This window comes from Lepisosteus platostomus, chromosome 9, assembly GCF_059453375.1.
Source record: "Lepisosteus platostomus isolate fLepPlt1 chromosome 9, fLepPlt1.hap1, whole genome shotgun sequence".
NCBI classification, from domain to species: Eukaryota; Metazoa; Chordata; class Actinopteri; order Semionotiformes; family Lepisosteidae; genus Lepisosteus; species Lepisosteus platostomus.
The window spans coordinates 46,132,686-46,153,341 of record NC_142619.1 but is presented as its reverse complement, the minus strand read 5'-3'; the positions used below and the strand labels follow the sequence as shown (position 1 = coordinate 46,153,341).

The following is a 20,656-nucleotide window of genomic DNA, read 5'->3' as shown; positions in this document are numbered from 1 at the left end:
TAAACCCTGGTGCACTGCAGTCCTCTCTTAACCAGATTCTAATGAGCTGTTTTTGACTGTCATGCTTCTTTTCTTTTTTTGCCCATCAGAAAGCATAAGCATAGAATATAGCACCAAAGCATAAATATAAAAGCTGTCCTGTTGACGGTCATTGTCATAAATCCTCACATTAAATAAATGAAATGAAGATTACAAACTAACTCCTCCTCAACAGTTCTGCAATGTGAATACCTCACTCTTTCCCTTGAGACATCTCTCACATGTTCTACACTGTGAATAGACACTGTTTTATTTAATGTGTGCCTCTGACGTCCAGTAATCTAGCTCTGTAGTACTGTACAGAAATGGACAAGAGAGGTGGATATTCACAGCCAATTTGTTACATGCTTGTTAGCTTGTTAGAAGTGTTTTTTTTTTTGTTGTATGTAAATTATTGCAGAGTAGCTGGTAAATCAATCTAACAGTCTAAAAGCTGTTAAACAAACAGAACGTCTGACAGAGTAATCAGTGGAGTTGCACTGATAAACAGCATTTGGTTTATTGTGAAATATTTTGACCTGTGCAGCATTATCAGTGGTGTGAGGTGGTTTGGTTAACCTGTTTACTGTGATTTAGATGTAAAGAAAGAAGAAGGCTCCACAGCCCAGATGTTGTGACTCTTTTCTTTTCAGCATGGAATAAACCTTTACTTGTTCCTTAGCAACCTACGCATGCTGATGCAGCTGCCTACTTGAACCTACATGATTTAGCTTTGTCTAGTTAATTCTTGATATTACATAGCCAGCGCAGTTTGAATAGACTAATCTAGGAATTCTGATGTTGGCCTTAGTAAGTAGATCAAACGTTTGTCCCAAACACAGATTGCAGACATATTACCTAATGGTAGATTTCTGAATGCCATAGATGCCTTACATTTACAAAGCTGCTGTTGGGTTCAGAATTGGTGATGAGTAAGTCATAATTTTGATGTGATTCAAGTCTTTGTCAGGAATGACTAGCAAGATTTGTAGAAATGTTTCCACGTAACCTATGGTCTTACACTAACATGGTTTTAAGCATTATATGTGAATACTGTAACAAATGTTTGTAAGAATGATAGCTCTTATTTGATTATGCTTGTGTGTATTTTTACAGGCTACAGGATGAATACACCAGAGCTCAGAATGAACTGAAACGTTTGCTGAGTGAGAAGCAGGCTGCACAAGATAAGCTTCAGTTGCTGCTTGCAGAACTCCGGGGAGAGCTGTTGGATAAAACTAGGGAATTAGAGGAGCTGAAAATGCAGGTAATTTAGTAATTGTTACATTTCTGTTCCCTATCGGGACTGTGGAAATTTTAATACTGTATCTTCTTCTCTAAGTCATTTTCCCTTAACTCTTTGTGTATGTGTATGTTTTTGAGAACCACTGATTTTCTGTAGTACTCTCTCAGTGTTCTTGGAATCCTTGCATATTTTAGCGTGTAGGTCAAGATAACTTTTTCTCTTTGTATTTTAAGTTTTATCAGAAGATAGAGAGCTGAGTCTGAAAACATTTTGTACTTGCATATCTTTAGCATTTTAAATCAAATTGCTGGACTTGTAAGGCTGACGTTTCTTGTGATGCTTTTAGTGTAACACACTAACACTACTAATATATTTAATGTAGAATTCATGTTAAGCAGTGAATATTTTCATATTTCCCTTGTACAGATGCCATGTGTTGTTTTCTGTATTTTTCACAAATGCGAAAAAGGCTGATAGTTTTCTTCCTTGTTTTCATTATCTGAAGAAGAAAAAAATGGGTATTCAGAGTAGGAAGTTTTTTGTTTTGTTTGTGCCAGATGCTTACTCCACAGAAACTGGAATTGCTGCGAGCCCAGATCCAGCAGGAACTGGAGATGCCAATGAGGGAGAGATTTAGTAAACTTGAAGAGGTTAGTCTTAATTTACAATACTAGATATTCATAAGAACAGTTACAAATGAGAGGAGGCCATTTGAACCTTATAGTCTGTTTGGTGGTTAGTATTCAATTATCCCAAAGATCTCATCCAGAGGGTATCAGCTTCAACAACATAGCTGGTTAGCTTGTTCCATACTTTGGGTAATAAAGTGCCTCCTCTGGTGCCCTCTGGTTTGTGGTTCGCTGTTTGCTAGGAAGTTCTCTGAGTTAACTTTGTCAATGCATTTGAGCATGTGCATTACTGGTATCTTAATTTATTTCTAGAAAGCTTGCCCATGCACTTTCTGTAAGATAACAGCACATTTCATTTTATTAAAAGAACCTTTGCATACCTGGGTGGGTGCAAACTGTAAACAGTTGCACGTGCTAAGGGATTCTCAATAGAGACCATCACGGAGAATTCTCATCCTGCATGTTACATTTTTTTAAATGGTTCTTCACAATTCTGTGTAAATATAGTAACATGGCAAAAATGTTAACCTTTCCTTTTTCAAAGGAAACAGAAAAGTACCGTTCGGAGTACAACAAGCTCCGTTATGACTACACTTTCCTGAAGTCTGAATTTGAACACCAGAAGGAAGAGCACATGCATGTTTTGGAGGAAAGGAAGATGCGTTTTGAAGCAGAGGTGGGTTAAGAACTACCTGAAACTACCACTCGTAGACTTGATTCATTTAATAATAGTTTAAATAGACATTCAAGCAACAAAGGCGCTGGAGGAAGTTTGTTTAGTTTTTATTATACTTTTTTCAGATTTTTTTTTAAAAAAATAATTAAAATAAAACTAATGAAATTGCATACTGTTAGACACCATTGTCAAATTGCCAGAGTGATTACATGGTTTGGCTGCCGTATTGAATTATTTGCAAAACTTTAAAACAATTGTTTACTGTGAAACCATTTAAAATGCAAATCTGAAACCTGGTCCACAATTTTAGGCAATGTCAAAGAGACTTGTTCAGGATGTGATAGTTGTTTGCGTGTTTTGGCTGCTATATTGGATTAGTTAAAAGTGTTCAAGTGACTCCTCTCAAACTCCAAGATTAATTGTAATGAAATTTAGTCTGAAACATGTCTGATACAGGTTGCTCTATTGAAAGGCAAGGCCAGTATGAAAACAATGAAGGTCTCTGTTTAAGAGCAGTTGGTCTGTTGACTCCAAACTTAGTACTGTAGGTGCTGTTTTAGTGTCAGTATCAGCGTTCTGCATAAATCAGAATGACTGCCTCACTGTCATTTTGTTCTGACAGCTAAGATATTCAAAGCTATTTTTTTGGTCGTACCTCACAAAGAAAATAATTTATTCTGGTAATGGGTCGTCATCTGCTTAGTGAAGTGGATCTTGGTCTTCTTCATTAAGTGTTTTGCTAATTAATTCAAACCCTTTTAGGTTCTTTAAATTGACAATGCAGTTACCATATAGTGAAACTTAACTGTACAGTAACTATATAAGCTGCAAAGACCAAATGACAGCTGTTTTGTTCTCTTTCTGATCCATAACTTGTACTGAAAACTGATCTTCGGCAAAATACAGTTCATATCGAACTTTGTGGGTATGCTTCCAGTGACAATGCAGTTTTGTAAACCTAACCACTTAATATGACTGCCATTTTGTTCTCTTATTGACTTTTCCTGTACCACAAACTGCTATTGTGCAAAACCTGTTTGGCTAACTATACAGTTGATGTATTGCAATATGGGAGTGATGCCTCAACACCCTTTTCTCTGTACTTTCACACTGTCTCGCTCTTGGGAAATGCTGCACTGATTACACCTCGTGTGTTGCAACAATATTTTTTCTGCCTGCACCAGTTCATTGGGCAAACAGTTCACAGCCTTCTAAGATTATTTCATCTATATGAAATACTTACTCTTTTTTTAATATTGAAGCTAGAAATTGGGGGTTTACAGTAGGTAGAGTAAGCTCAGAGTAGAAGAGACAAGTAAAGTATGTTAGTGAGTGTTTTGTATATGTGCTTTCACACTTGCTAAAGTTCACACTCTGCTGAGGCAAAAAGGGTAGGAGATATTTATATGAGTCTGTTAGACTGAACTACTGTGCCCTATATCTTTTAGGACCACTTTCAGATAGGAGAGGAAGGTGATAAAATAGTGTTTTCCTCCATTATTAGTTGTTTGAAGTTCATTTAAGTTTTGTTACATGAAACATTCTGCTTTTGCCTTCTTTTTTAGGTGGTTGTGGGATAACTCTTCAGGGAGTTCCAGCAAATTTGAATGGCTATCACATAAAACACAGCCTATTTTGCTAACACATACTGTACATGCATTTCTTTATCTTCATTTATGAAACTATATAAATTAAACAAAACATAAAACAATGATCAGGTTTCCTACTTCTGTGTTTTAAGAAACAGATTGCATCCTAGTAAGCAGATGTGTTTATTTTTATATTAGGTCTCCCGGTTAGAAAAAGACAAAGAGGAGCTTTCCAATCAGCTGTTAGGCGCCGACCCCACAAGAGACAACAAGCGGGTGGAATCGCTCCTAAGGGAGAAGGCTCAGTTGCACCAGAGGCTGAAGAGCTTGGAGGCAGAGGTCGCTGAGCTGCGGGCTGAGAGGGACAACTCTGGGGCACAGGCAGAGAACGTGCAGAGGATCCAGGTGCGACAGCTGGCCGAGTCCCAGTCTGCGGTCAGATCTCTGGAGGTAGGTGCTCCAGCTGAGCCGAGACACTTAAATGACTTAAAACCTGAGTTTAATAACATGGAAGATATACATGAAAAGGGGTCTTTATTCTTCTTCAAAATCATCTAGTAAAATATCAGGAAAATCTCCCCCTTTTTACTGCCCCACGAAACACACGATGTGAATAAACCTTTTAGGTTTTCCTTTTGTTAAACAATACACAGTAGCCAAAACCAGTGCTGCACCAGTGTGTATTAGAGACCTGGCCATAACACCAAAAATAGGTCCCAATACTTTTTTGGTCATATTCGTAATCCATATTTGTCAGAAATCAATGAATATCATTAGTTACTATTTAGTTTTACTCTGAAAGCAAATAAAGGAAAAGCAATTCAGACATATGGGCCATAACTAGAAATAGATTTCCACAAAAGAAGAGTACATGATGTCTTATGATCACATGGGTTTTTAGGGGGCATAGGCATAATGTTCTTTTAAGAGGATACAGCATGGAATCATTTAAAATTTAAGCTATAAAAATAATACACATAGATTGTTGTTAATTAACTATTTTATTATTAAGTAGTTCAGTTATTTCTGCAGTCAACAGAAATGACATCTTATGATTTTGAGAAATGCTGAGTTGAGAACAGTTAAATGAAAAGGTGGTACATACATATTGGAACTAAGTTCTAATGTTTATACCAATAAACAGTGTAGTATCAATAACAGCAATTACTAGTAGGGGGACTTTCTAGCCTAAAACTGCAACTAATTGTACTGTTAACTGCTCATAATAAATCAGTACTTTGCATTGGCCTATTTAACGTATGTCAGCATCTTCATATAATAAACACATGACTGATGTGATTTTCTGAGAAAGGTCTTGTAGCTCAGATACAAAATAGATTATTAAAGCTTAAAGACTATGGAGGTCTTCAAAATTTGCCTGTTTCTGAATTTTCAGAGCTGTATAAATCTGCATTTGCATTTGCTTAAAGAAGTACCAGAAAGTGTGATGTTAATGTGTGAAAGTGTGATGTTATTGTGTGTGTGAAGTGTAGTGTGTGTGAAAACTCGAGTTTCAAGCTAGTGAGAAGATGAAAAAAGAACGTGGTTCCTGGTGACCCACACCCACCCTTGACCACTGCACAGAGCTAAATGCCTAATATAAGTGCATAAGGAATATTACATGTAAGAGGAGGCTGTTTGGCCCATCTAGCCTGTTTGGAAGTTAGTAGTTAATTGATCCAGGGATTTCATTTTTGGATATTGAAAAAAACCAATATCTGTCATCACACACAGCAAAATAGGCCCCACATCAGCACAGCAGCTGTCAGTAAGACATACTGTCTATTAATACTTTCTTACTGACACAAAGCTTGTTGAGAGCTGCTAAATGTCTAAAACATGACTGGTACCTGTATTGTTAGTAAGGCCTGAAAAGAAAGCTTTAGTTATTACTGGTGTAATATATAACTTAACAAATGTTGGATAACCACTGCATGATGGTTAGTAAGTTACATATTACACCAGTAATAACTAAATCCACAACAAATGGCACTGAAGCATAAACAACAAATATGTTCTGCAATCTGCTGAAAATCTTAAAAAAACACTTGCCCATTGATTTACCAAATGTTGGATAACCACTGCATGACGGTTGTTAAATGCTAGGATATCATTTGTACGTAACTGCTACATGGTTTACAGGTGTCTGCTTTCTATAGTCTTCCCACAAGAATACTGTAAAGATTCAGCAGGCATCAACTACTTTGTCAATGGGCAAGTGGTTTTTTAAGGTTTTCAGCAGAACATATTTGTTTTTGCTGCAGTGCCATTTGTTTTGGATGATTGTTTGAAGGGCAGAGATTTCTGAGATGTTTAATCCCTCATTCAAAAGAAAGAGAAAAAGAATTAAGACACAAAGAAGCTGGTATGAAGGTGGCAATGTGTTCATTTTTTGCATATATTAAGATGCCTTTTAAAATACTTTAAATGTATTATTCAAATGTTTTTTTTTCCTTAACTGTGGTGGAAATTACTTGTTTAAGCATAGTATAGAATGCAAATGACAGGCAGAGTGCAGTATGTGTATTCATCCTGATTTTCCTCAAGTTATTTGTTACTTCTTTTCCTACTTTGAATGGCACATGAGTACTAACATACAGTATGTACATTGTCTGACTTAAACCTGTGCTGTTTTATATACCAGCACTAACGGTAACTTCAAGATCTTGATTAAAACAATAATGTAAGAAAAATACACACAAGTCAGTCACAGAACAGTGGTAGGTATCTCTGACACAAACAGAGCTGCCACCTGGTCTTTTTTTTGTGTAACTGCCTGTTACAGATGACATTATTTAAAAAGCTGGCTTGTTTTAGAATTTAAAGAGCTATTGCGTTATTGTATTTGTATGCTCTTTTGTGCCAGCACAGTAGAGTCTCTAAAGACTTCTGAGGATAGTTTGCTTCCTGAATGCCTTTTGGATTTTGATGTAGCTTTTAAGGTTAGGCTTTCTCTTACATGAAAGAGAAACATAATCAACTGACATTACAGTTTTCTGATGTTGTATTAGCTTTTTATAATCTGCTGTAGAAGCCTTGGGCTATTACATTCTTTGCTAATGTGTACTATTACAGTTTTAGAAATATCAATTTTATTGTGGAACTTTAGAAGGGTAGTAGTTGGTTTATTGTGTTTCTCAAAAAGCAGGAGATCTAAATACAAATATCATATTTGTATTTAGATCTCCTGGCAAAACGTCCTCATTACTGTAGTTTTTATTAATACTATGTTTGTATCCCCCGTTGGTAAATTGGTAAGGTTTCTTTGGGCTCCCTAACAAATCTAAAAACCCATGTGTCTCATTTTGTTCAGGGATCAATTCTTACTAAGAATTAAAATAAGAATAAAAAATAATATTGCTAAAAGCTGGCAAAGAGCTGTCATTTTATTTTAAGTTCCTAGAGCATATGTTTCTCAGATGTCTTACCATCAAATTATTATTTGTGATTGTTGTGTGTAATGTTTGCATTTTATAATCTATGAACAACATTTTAGTGAAGTTAGAAGACAAATAAGTATGGAAACAGTTTCTTTCCACATTAATGCCTGGGTTAAATCAAAACCACTCTCCAGTCACATTTTATAAACCCAGCACTAATGCAAGTTTCAATTTCTAAGAACTCAGAATGAAACTCAGAGGTTGTGGGGTTATAGAATTTTTAATTTCAAAACCAGGTTAAAAATGTATTTAAACTGGGCCTAAACTTGTTTTTCCAAAATTAATTTAATATGCAAATGCCCATAGTGATCTACTCTTTCTTCATTTTGCTTCTCTTGGGCAATGTAGTTCCAGAAGAAAAATGCAAAATGTAATAAACCAACCCCCATAAATCAAAAGGTCTATATCCACTGAGGATGTGGAGATATCTGGTGTTAGAGTTGAGTGTTTATAGTCTTCATGATTTTTAAATAACTTTCTTGTTGATCACTTTGATAGGCAATTTGCAAAAAGCTGATAGGTGCTGTTTTCTCATTTCTAGGGTGAGAAGCAGTCTCTAAAGCTACAGGTGGAGCGCTTAGACAGAGAATTACTGCTAAGTCATGAACAAAATGCACAGCTCACCAGCAAGTTGCACAAGGTTGAACGTGAGGTCAATATTCTAACTAGCAAAGTAAGTATTTATGCTGTGTGCTAGGAGTTTTCTCACTTTGTGACCTCTGAGATATCAACAACATAAAGCATAGCGATATGAGATGCATTTTTTTCCTTTGTTTTTACACTTTATTTTGAATCATCTTGCCTCATCTTACTAGACATTTAATTTACTGTATATGGGAAATTAAAAACTTCTACTCAATGATCTATACTAGAGGTGGTCAGCCCTGATCCTGGAGTGTCTTATACAGTACATTGCCTTTAATCATTGATTTATCAAAAGCTTAGAACCTTTATGGGTTGTGAGTTTAGTAAGTTAATTAGTTCTATTAAGTCACAAATGGCCAGTTAAAGTGCTTAAGAGCTTTGGGAGTAGATCTCTAAACTTTATTGACGATTGCCTTTCTTTCAAAACTTTTTGGGCACAATTCACAGAAACAGAAAATGCCAACAAAATCCTTATAATTAAGTTTGTGGAATTCAGATCGAGGGAAGTAATATTAGAATTATACATGGTATTATTCTGAGGTTGGAGTGGGTTGTCACTGCATTGTTTGGGCAGCAAAGGAACAAGTATAGGTTAATTCCACACTGAAAGTGGGGAAAAAATGTAGAATTTTAGCTGTTGAGCCTTTAGATGAGGATCTCTCCTGAAGAATGGCTAAATTTCAGATATTAACCTCTCTGCTCCAGTTTTGAAGAAAACACAGAAAGGTCTTATAAACATCAGCCAAAGACTCCCCCTCCATTTATGATTTTGATTTCCGCACCAGTTGTGTGTTTCTGTCCTAAAGTGTTTGCTTTTGAATATTGCTTTTTTTGTTAAGGTTAAGCTTTAAAGACTTTTATTAAACATTTTCAGACCATGCTATACAGTATATTTAACTTTTCCAAAATGGGTCTAAATATTGTTTCTTTTTGTGTTACACAAAATGAAATGATGTCCTGAAAAAAGCCCAAACCTTTCAATTCAGTCTAAAGACTGTTTCTTTCATTTTTAATTAAAAGTGATAAGCTTATTTAATTAAACCTTTTGAGTTTTAATTTCTCTTTTGTTATGCTTAGGACATTTTGATCAGACTAATTTTGTCTAAACATGTCATGGCTTAGCTGATTATGAACTAGGTTTACAGACAGACACAAGCAGCTGTAGCTTGGTCTAATAGAAAGATAATTTGATTAACAACATACATAAAATACCTTTGAATACTAAGAATTATATTCAGCATTGCACACTAAAATGTTTATTGACAGTACCAGTAAATACTTTCTTGGTCTTGATGGACACAACAAGAAAACATTCTCAAAAAACTGATATTTTCTTTTTAGGTAGAGGAACTTAAACATTCCCATAAGATTGAGGTTGCTAATATTAAACTAGAGTGTGCAAGATCAAAGGGAGAGGTGGAGAGAGAGCGGGACATCCTACAGAACCAACTGGATGGTAATTGACTAATTTCCTCATTTAAACAATTAATAAGCATGCCTCCATTCAGGCATTCTTGGGACCATGTGACACAGAGCTGCCTGTTGCTTTTCATGCTTAAAATTAATGAAGGATCAAAAACAGTAGATATTTCCTGTCCTTTACTCTGCCTGCTGTCCCTGTTTTATGCTATATTTTGTTTTTCCTCCATGTTTTAACAGGATTGCAGTCAGACGTTGAAATCTTAAAGACCACCATTGAAAGGAACAAGGAGCATTTGGCTGAAAAGGAACGTGAATTAATACGCAAAGTTCAGGCAGTCAGGGAGGAGGAATTTCAAAAACTGGCCACAGTACAGGATGAAAAGTAACTATACATTTGTTTCATCCATTTCGGTTACTTTCAAGTGCCAACCCGTCAAGCTGAACCTAGTGGATGGATGTGTGCACACATACAAGATCAGACCAAATCTATAATAAAAAAAATTCTTCAAAGCATTTGCCATTGGGATGCTACTTTTCTTTCGGCTGTAGGACGTTAGTCATAATTTGTCATGGAGAGAAATCATTATTCTGTAAGAAGAACTAACACATTGGGCAACTCTTTAAGCTTTAATTTAGAGAAAGAAATATGTCACATATGGTAAGTAATGCACTGCTACTGTAAACCTGCAGCTACTGCTAATGTGGTCAGCCTGACCACATAAATAAAACACTTACTGTAGGGCTGCGCTAGTGTTTTTGAAGTTTGGAGGTTGCAAGGCGAGTTTCTTCAGTGGTTATGTCTGTTGTTGTTGTCTTACAAATGATCTTCAGACAAACATTTTAAAATTGATAGTGTCCAGTTTCTTTAAAGACTGTATTCATTGAGTTTGGTGTTATCCAGTACCGATAATTGTTAATCCTTTTCTGTAGGTGAATCTTCTCTTTGAAATGTCAGAACCATGTGTCTTTGGGCACAAGTCTATGAAATGCTTTGAAAAATGTAATTAAAAAATGACAGATGTCAATTTAAAATAAAATAAAAAAAACTAATTTCACTTTCCCAGAATTTTGGATAATCCTTTTAAAATATACAGTATTTGATTTATATAAAAGTTAGTGAAAACTCACATTTTATTGTAGGTAAAGCAGAGAGCAAAAAAACCCAGGCATGGTTTCAATTAACATATTATTAAAGAAAAATAATAAATTACTAATCATTTTGATTGGTTAATCCACAGATCAGTAATCTCTTTACATATATTTACAAATATTAAAAAATAATAAGTAACCATAAAAGTCCTTCAAAACTAGAACATAATTCCAAATATCCATATCCCTTGATTTTTACAATCACTTAAAAATGATCTGACTCTTTCGGTTTTCTCAGTACTTGTGATTACTACTCTTTTCCCTCCAGCACTTAGAGATAAACATGAGTTTGTTTGTTTTATGAAAGGTTGCTTGTACTAGGCCATCTGCAGACTTTTCTTTGAAGTAATGTGACATCAGTAAGGTTTCTCATAATTTGCTACATGGTTCCGGGCATTTCACAGGAAGCCTTTTTAATCACTTATGCAAATCTTATTTGTATACCTTTGATATTCTTGGACCCGTGTTTTAGAGTTATATTATTCAAAACAGTCATTCTAGGGCACAGCTGAGGTCCAAAAACATTTTTTTACTGAAGATGTTTTTATGCAAGTTAGTAATAATATCATCTATTGATGTAAGCCTACTTTAATACATGTAATGTTAAGAGATTCCTTAGTAAACAGCTGAGGGGTTTAGGTTGTCCCGTACACCTACAGTTCAGTAAGTATGTTAGATGCACAGTGTTTAATGCTCGTTAAGGCTGATTGGGGCTACGGCTGTCCTGTGTCCTCTGTCCAGGCTGGAGCTGGAGAGCCGCGTGGTGGAGCTGGAGCAGCAGAGGGCAGTGCAGGAAGCTGCAGGGAGCTCGCACAGAGAGCAGTGGGAGGAGAAGCTGCGTGCCGTCGAGCGGAGCGAAGATATCGCCAGGAAGGAAGTCCAGAGCCTCAGGTACTGCTTTCTTTAGTGCTGTTAAGGAAGCTGCTTCAAAAAGATGCATCACGTTCACGCTGAAATAGCAGCTCCAAAACAAGTCAGCTGCTACCAGAACTTATTTGTAAGGGTTATTTAAAGATATTTAAACCCCCCCTCAAAGTTACTTTAGAAGTTACTGTATGTACTGGTACGTAGACATCAGAAATCAGGTTTGAAAATGTTCACTGTGGGTTTCAAGGTCCATAATATAAAACTTGTCACAGCCGTTTTAGTGCTGCATATAATACATGTCTCCCCTTGAAATTTCTACACCTCTGTAGCATTATGTAGTACAGGACTGAAAATTCTGAAGTCTCAAAAGCATCAGACTGAAGAATGTATCGATTGCTGACTGCACAGGCTGAAGAAAAGGTTAAAATGGTAGTGCCTGCAATGAGCTACTACAATTAAACATTTCTGCCACTTTGAGTTCTTGGCACTTTGGGTTGTATTGCAATCCGTGATAAATGTTATATGGCTATGAACAGGTTTTAAACAAGCTGTCTTAAGTACAGTATACATTTTATTGACTTCTTAAAGTGTTATGTTATGATAAATATCATAATTTATAATTTCATTTTTCATTTCCAACCAAAGTAATCTGTTCCATTTTTGTTGTGTTCAGTGCACATGGTTACGTTTTTTTTTAGGTTTTATGACTGTTTCTTTAGGTTCATGACTTTATTTTTGATAAGCTGAAAGCTGCTTATTCCATTTTTTTCTGTATGGGAGAAAATCCACACAATCGTCATTTAAATATTTTTTGTAGGAAGCTGAAGGTTATAACAGAGTTAAAAATAAACAGGCAAAACTTACCTGTCAAAAGAAGAAAATGAAAAATAGTTGCCTCAGTGGTTCCTGTTATGTGCTTGTCACTCTCTGTAAAAACCTGATATTGCACTGGTTAAAGAAGTTCTCGTACTTCTTTTAAATTCATTTTTATAGCTGTCCATACATAGAGGTGCTTTTTTTTTGTTTTCCCTGCTCTTAATTTAATTCAAGCATTTGATCCCCCAGGTGTTTAGGGCTTGCAAAAGATACACATAAGCAAGGTTGTATTTCTTGATTCCACCTTCTCACAGTGCTTTTTAAGTCTGCATTTCCACCATTACAATTTCTGATGGGAATTTAGCTCTCCCAATGATTTTTAGTTTTTTTTTTCACAAAATGTGCAGCAGACACCTAACTTAATCTACAGTCTTCTGCTCTGAGTACAACACAGCCTATAAGACATAACACATTCGGGAGTGGGAGTTAGAGAAACAGTTCAAAGTTAGAAAGTTCATTTAGACTTTTACTACATGGGGAAAAAAAAGTTAATTTGAAGATCACAAATTGGGGCTGGTAGTGTGCCTTGCTTGCAGAATTGTCTGTTAAATGGCAATTAGCACTTTCGCACAAATACTAAAAATAGCTTCCTAACACTTATAGGCTGTAGCACCTTTAGACTTCAGCTACATGTAGCCGTTGTCTATGTTTACTGTTATAGCGTTACAGATCACAACGGACGTCCTTGTTATTTTTGTATTCATCTACAACTGCGATACATTTAGTGTACAAGGAAGAAAGGTCCTCAAATGTTTTGTTGCTTGTAAAGTATCTTCAGGAATCATTGAACCTCATTACAAAAATAACTGCCACGTGCTTTCATATCATTCTCACTCCATTCTCTCAGGACTAAAGTACAACAGCAAAGCCTTCACCTGGAGGAGCTGGAGAAGGAAAAGAATGAGAATTGTGACCTCAGACAGGTATAATGCATGTTCACACAACAAGTGGAGCTTAACATGTATACAGCTCTGCTGTTCAGAAAGTCAGTCACATTTCCACTGTAAATGTCATGTCAGTCACATTCCCATTGCCAGTATTGGACTTGCAAAATATGTAAAAAATCAAAGGTAGGAAAATCTTTTCCTGAATAACATGGCTGTTATATAAATGATTAAAATATACTAGCGCATATTGTGCATATACGTTGTATAACTATCACTTCATCTGCCATGGGTATCATGGTCCACTGCGAGTGTGCTCTATCACAACAAGGGTGATGATATATCCAGAAACTTGATTGAGAAAACGGATAAATAGGGCAGAGTGACTCTTTAGTGAAGAAGGCATTTCATTTTGATCTGTTTTTTCAAAAACACAGGGAGCCTGTGTGCTGAAGAAGGCAAAACATTCCAAATGGCATAATGTATCATTATTAATGATAATACATATTATATCAAGGGTTGGCAACATCTCTTTAACACAATGGCAGAACTCCTTGTGAACCGGGCAGTGGGTGGTGAGGGACAATACATAAGGCAGTACTTTAGAGGTTATTGCTGTATTCAAGTTACGCTTACAAATGACACGTGGACAGCATTTTAAAGATCAATATCATACATAAAATGTATAGTACTGAGATGTAAACTATACTGTGTTTAAGACACTACACAAGGCTGTGCAGTTCAACAGGAAACCACATTTTTATGTACTTGTTCAAACCTTTTAATATCAAGTTATTTTAACACCTGTAATGACATACTAGTAGCCAAAAGTAGTAACATTCTTGCATAAAATGTTCAGTGATCATTTATTCAGTTACCCGACTGTGATTCTCCACTCTTGTATGCGTGATTCAATCTGCAATTCATTTTGTGCCTCTAGAGGTTGTGCTGGGATTAGCTGGTTAAGGCTCTGCTGGCTCCCAGCGAAACAGACTCCTGTGGCTTTCCAAAAGCATACAGGCTTATGGTGAAGTCAGTGAGGGATGTGCCACTCTTCCAGTCAGTACTTAAGTCGCTGCAGAACCTATAGCATGAAATAAGATGAATAGCTTGGAATGATCCCTCTGAATTTCTCTTTATTTGTAATCCATTCCCTCGGTTTGTTCACCAACTTTCAAATTACAAGGTAATTTTCAGCGTTTGTTCTCCAGATCCTTGTTGGGTTACATTTTTCTTTTGCAAACTGTCCGCTCAACCAATGACCTTCAGCTGAGCTGCACAGAGCAGATTCAACCACTACTATGAAGCTGTAGTTAGCAATAAATAGAAACAGAACTGCGACAAATTTGAGTTTATGGCATAGCGAGGAGTGATACACTGAGGGCTGGGTGTACTGTAAATTCTAAGTGGTGTTTTTCAGGTCTATTCTTACACTTCCCACAGTGTCAGTAATTTCCAAGGATGAAAAGTGAAAATTTTTAGCAAAAGTTATGAAAACTGATACTATGAAAAGTCTCTGTGTTTGACAACATTTCCAAAATCTGGAGAATTTTCTTTTTAATTTTTTGTTTTTTTTATTTCCCCTTTCTGTGCTTGAACCCAATTGTAACAGTCAATTGTTGCTGTTAAATTGGGAGTAAAAATGGCTGTAACCCACAGAACGTCAAGCAAAAAAATCTGTTTATGTAAAACAGTAAAAGACTATTTCTTTTTCTAACAGTCTTGTTCTTTGTATGAAATTTGAGATTTGTATGATCTAATGAAGTGATGGGGTCAAATTGTTTTTAATAATGTGTTTTGAAAAATGAATTCTGGACATCTGAATGATGTCAAAGTTAGGTTGGATAATTAAATAGTTAATATCAGAAATTTAAACTAACCTTCATAAAGGGACTTAGATAGATGTAAATGTGTATGTGGGGTTACTTTTTTCCCCATGGGCTTATTTTAAATCTGAGTGGCCTGGTGTCCTTTTTTTTTATTTTTACAGCAAACTCATGAGCTGCAAATCCAAGTCAGCACTCTGTCACAATCGGAGAGCGACTTGCTCGACGCTAATCACAAATTGAAAGAGCTGCTTGAACGGCTGAAGGAGGAACTGAGAAATGCCCGAGGCCAAGCGGAGAAGGCACAGAGTGAAGCAGAAAAGTAAATTTCCACTTTTGTCCTGCGAAATGATTACTTCCCATTAGTTTACTGAGCTAAGAAACTGTTGAATTAAAAAGGTGTGAACAAAACATGTCTTCTCCTGAAAAATATTTCTGATCTTAAATCCGGCTTTGAGGTGGGATGCCAGCTCTGCATGAAAGTGAAGCTCAGACTTTAAATTGATTTGCTTTCTTCTTTTTTGGCTTGCATTAGAGGGTTGTCTGAGTATGTGGATCTGCTTTCCCTGAAATACAATAAGCTTCACATTGCAGCTTCCCACAATGGTCCTATGGCAATTATATTTGTACTTTCAGTTAGCAGTTCGGGGAACTTAGGTTAAGATGATGGTGGGATTTTAGAGAAGTTTATGTAGGACTAAAATGTAGACAGTACCCTCAACTTATTTATGATAGCCTATTGGAAGTCACCGAAAGGTTTTGTGGTGAAGTAGGATTAGAGGGAAGTTCAAATAAAATCAGTATAGAAATGACTGATTGGATCAATTGCCAAAGTTTTTGTAAGTGTCTGAGAATACATACTTCTGCAAGTTAGTTCTTTAAAGTATAGTGGTTTAAGGGTTTAGCTTTTGAACTGGATAATTTGATGGGGCCAGAATCTGAGCTAGACATGGCTGAAATGTTAACGATTGCTTCTTGACACAGTCTGTTAAAGCACCTGAGTGGGAAGATGCTTTTATGACCTAGACTTTTTTTGGACAGCTAGGATATAATTAAGGTGACAGGCGAACACCTTAATTATAAGGTGATAGAACCAGTGGATAGAGGTGATATAATATTTTAGTATAGTATATAATATTGTATTTGTTGATGTGTACAGTAAATCTGGTAAATCTTTAAATTTTTTTAAAGTAGTGAACTTTTGCATTCAGGTCATTAGAATGAGGATGAATGGACTTCATAAACACAATTGTTTTAGGGGTGAAGTTGTTTTAAGGCTGTGATATTATTTTCCTAGATTTGGATTTATGGCCTTGATGGTTTAATCGAGAAATTATAGGAAATAAGGAATAGGAATAAGAAAACACACCAGGGGAAGAGAGTGGTTTACAGGTTGTGTAAAAGTGTCCAAGATTCCAAAATAAAAAAACAGCACAGAGCTACAGGCACACATGAAAAACTGCATAGTGAATTGCATAGAAGGAGACAGAAGACAGAAAAGAATATTGTAATGGGGTAAAAAAATATTTTCATTTAATGAAGTAATTAAGTATTTTCATTTTCAGTGTTACAACAGTAGAGGAACAGTATAAGTGTAAATAGTTAAGATAGCAGGATATAAGTGATAGAAGATTATAAAGTTAGTCAACATGCTAAATTAATATGAAGGTCTCTATAGTAGGTGTCAATAACATGCTCCTTGTTATCTTACATGCTTCAATTTTAATTTAACAGATCTAATACCCACAGGGGAATTAAATGCAGTCTGATTCTCACTGGGAAATTTAATGTAATGTAATGAGTTCATAAAAATATGTTCAGAGCTGAGCCAAGGAATGATTGACTAATTTCCCTTTCTCCTGCTGCTGGTAAAGCTATCGGAACAACAGTCATAGCTGAAGTGAAATAATACTTAGAGAATAATGTCATTTTAAGAGACAGCCAACATAGAACTAGAAAGGTAAGATCTGACAACAAAGACTTTAGGCACAATTAAAGCATATACCTGAAACAGTGTATTCGATTTCCTGAGAGTTTTCTATAAGGTCTTTCCTAAAAGATAAATCGTCAAATTAATGGCCATTGGAACTTAAGATAATGTATGCTTATGGGTTAAAAAGTGGTTAGTGAGTAGGAAATGGAAATAGTGAGTCATCTTAAGGAGAGTAACCTGGACAGATGCAAGCACCTGTGTACGGCACACATCTGTTTTAGGCTGCTAGCTCTCCCTGATCTATATCTGTGATTTCGATTCAGATCTACAGTAGTTAACAAACAATTTCAGTGTGGTGATGATACAAAAATAGACTAGATAGCAGAAACAGTGGCAAGGGCTGAGATTTGGACAGAATCGTGGTTTGGACAGACAGTTGGCAAATGCAATTTAACATGAATAAGTGCAAAGAGTTAGCAGATCCACAGAGTTAGCAGATGCATATACGATATTATTCCATGGGTGACTGTGAGTTGTTCGAAGCTATGCTCAAAAATGTATCTGGGTTTTTATGTACATTCACACCAAAACAATTATGGAAATTAGATAGTAAAATTAAAAGAGTAAATGGTATGAGCAAATGCCTGGGTATTTTGCAAAGAGCTTTGCATACATAAATGCAGTAAATAGAAGAAAGTTGTGGTCAAGCTTTACATCAGACTAGTCAGACCACATTGAAGGCTATTTTAGTAGTACTAGCAGACAGTCCACAGCAAGCAGAAGATAGTTGTGCTTGATCAAGGCCATCCAGCCCCAGTGATGCTCGGCGAGATGCGCACAGCTGTTTCGGGAAATTCTGCTCATAGTTGACTGATGGTGTTGTCTCAGACTCGAATTAGCGAAGTCTGTGTTAGAGAGCTGAAGCTTTGCTCCAGATGACTACCTTTACAGTCTGAGCTATCCCCTCTGCTGTGAGGCTGTGAATGCATAATAAGATTAACATTGTTCGAATGAAAATCAAATAAGATCTTTTAAAAAGCATGTAGTTTTTAAGTTTTTTAATTGTGGTTTTAAGCCCTAAAAAAACATTTTCAGTAGACTGTTTTAAACATTGTGTACATGCATTCTATGTGGTTAGTGTAGTAAGTAATATAATTTATTGTGATTCGGAAACTTGTAGATGTATTGAACCATTACAGGAGCTACTGGTGTCTTACTTTACTGTAAATATGAGGCTGTCCTGCCCCTAACAAGGTGCTTTTTGTCCTGTCCCTGTTAAAGAGTTCTTGAGGACAAGCGTATCTCCTGGCTGGAGGAGAAGCACAGGCTACAGGAGCGAGGTACTGAACTGCAGGAGAAGTACAACCAGGCCAAGGAGAAGCTACAGAGAGCTGCATCAGCTCAGAAAAAGGTATCCACTGTGAGCACATTGATTTCCTGAATCCGCGCCTAGTTTACAGTGATAGTTTTCTAACCTTTGTGACTCTGCAAGCTCTGTTGGGAAAGAATATATTAAAAGGTAAGATTCAAACAATGCCAAGCAAGATGAGTTTTCCAAGCAGACAGCAATGATTGATGAAGAGTAATACAAAATCAACTTCTTGTTGTGTATTTAAAGAAAAACCTTACCGAAAGAAGCTGCTCTGTGTAAATTCTGCCTCTGACCAATAAACCTGTAGGTCTAATGTAAAATGAGTTTTGTATATATTTTTTTTTTCTTTGCAGCGGAAGACGTTAACTGAAAGTAAACAAAAACGACTACAGGACAAAATACAGCTGCTGGAGGCAAAGATACAGGAATTAGAAATAGAGAAGAACACCTTAAACAAGTACGTTTCAGGCCTTTTCTTTTGATAGAATGAATCAAGCAGGAGAACATCTTGCTATCAAAACATGAACTGTAAATTTATGCTTTGCAAAAAACAGAATTAAGCAAGGCCCATGATCCACTTTGTTGTTACAGTAAGCAAATCTTAGTGGTTATTTATAGCAGCACTCAAATCTGCGGTGACCCATTTTTCAAACAGACTGAAACCTTATGCAACCGATGATGTGATTATCTGAATTCTCTTTGCAGAACTAGAGGCCTGGGTTAAAACTAGTGTATTCTATAAATGAAGACATAAACCAGTAGTTTGCATATAGTTTGCAAAGCATATGAAAGTCTCAAACAAAAACAAAAAAACATTGACATTGAAGATGGTAAACATTTTAATATTCATTTGCATACCATTAGGTCACTCATTCCCTTAATTATAAGCTCTTTAAAAAAAGCATATTATTATTTTTGCAACTGTGTGTCAGTTATTCTGCATCTTTAAAGAGTGTAACATCGGTTAGTGCTTCTGTAGTTTTGAATTGACAGTATATGTAACAAAACCTCAGAAGGAAATACACCGCCCAGATTTTGTTTCTCAGGAGAAGTGAATTTTCCTAAAGCAGTGAAGTTACTTCTGTAGTAATGTATTTGGTCTGTGCTTATTTGCTCTAACTGCAGACCTACAGTGCCTTGCGAAAGTATTCGGCCCCCTTGAACTTTTCAACCTTTTGCCACATTTCAGGCTTCAAACATAAAGATATACATTTTTTATTTTATGTGAAGAATCACCAACAAGTGGGACACAATTGTGAAGTGGAACGAAATCTATTGGATTTTTGAAACTTTTTTAACTAATAAAAAAATGAAAAGTGGGGCGTGCAAAATTATTCGGCCCCCTTGCGTTAATACTTTGTAGAGCCACCTTTTGCTGCGATTACAGCTGCAAGTCGCTTGGGGTATGTCTCTATCAGTTTTGCACATCGAGAGACTGAAATTCTTGCCCATTCTTCCTTGCAAAACAGCTCGAGCTCAGTGAGGTTGGATGGAGAGCGTTTGTGAACAGCAGTTTTCAGCTCTTTCCACAGATTCTCGATTGGATTCAGGTCTGGACTTTGACTTGGCCATTCAAACACCTGGATACGTTTATTTGTGAACCATTCCTTTGTAGATTTTGCTGTATGTTTGGGATCATTGTCTTGTTGGAAGATAAATCTCCGTCCCAGTTTCAGGTCTTTTGCAGACTCCAACAGGTTTTCATCCAGAATGGTCCTGTATTTGGCTGCATCCATCTTCCCCTCAATTTTAACCATCTTCCCTGTCCCTGCTGAAGAAAAGCAGGCCCAAACCATGATGCTGCCACCACCATGTTTGACAGTGGGGATGGTGTGTTGAGGGTGATGAGCTGTGTTGCTTTTACGCCAAACATATCGTTTTGCATTGTGGCCAAAAAGTTCGATTTTGGTTTCATCTGACCAGAGCACCTTCTTCCACATGTTTGGGGTGTCTCCCAGGTGGCTTGTGGCAAACTTTAGACGAGACTTTTTATGGATATCTTTGAGAAATGGCTTTCTTCTTGCCACTCTTCCATAAAGGCCAGATTTGTGCAGTGTAAGACTGATTGTTGTCCTATGGACAGA

At 36.4% G+C, this 20,656-nt stretch overlaps 1 protein-coding gene across 1 annotated transcript in view; it reads left to right on the top strand.

The window, feature by feature from the left end:
- Positions 1-20,656, top strand: part of cep83 (centrosomal protein 83) — a 30,666-nt gene that overhangs the window by 7,174 nt on the left and 2,836 nt on the right. The window contains exons 3-14 of the mRNA XM_088645229.1: positions 1,135-1,285; positions 1,822-1,914; positions 2,438-2,569; positions 4,357-4,608; positions 8,140-8,271; positions 9,585-9,699; positions 9,903-10,047; positions 11,556-11,705; positions 13,405-13,480; positions 15,432-15,589; positions 18,482-18,611; positions 18,926-19,029. Of these exons, the coding sequence (XP_088501355.1) occupies positions 1,135-1,285; positions 1,822-1,914; positions 2,438-2,569; positions 4,357-4,608; positions 8,140-8,271; positions 9,585-9,699; positions 9,903-10,047; positions 11,556-11,705; positions 13,405-13,480; positions 15,432-15,589; positions 18,482-18,611; positions 18,926-19,029 (1,638 nt within the window). The remainder of the gene's footprint in view (positions 1-1,134; positions 1,286-1,821; positions 1,915-2,437; positions 2,570-4,356; positions 4,609-8,139; positions 8,272-9,584; positions 9,700-9,902; positions 10,048-11,555; positions 11,706-13,404; positions 13,481-15,431; positions 15,590-18,481; positions 18,612-18,925; positions 19,030-20,656) is intronic.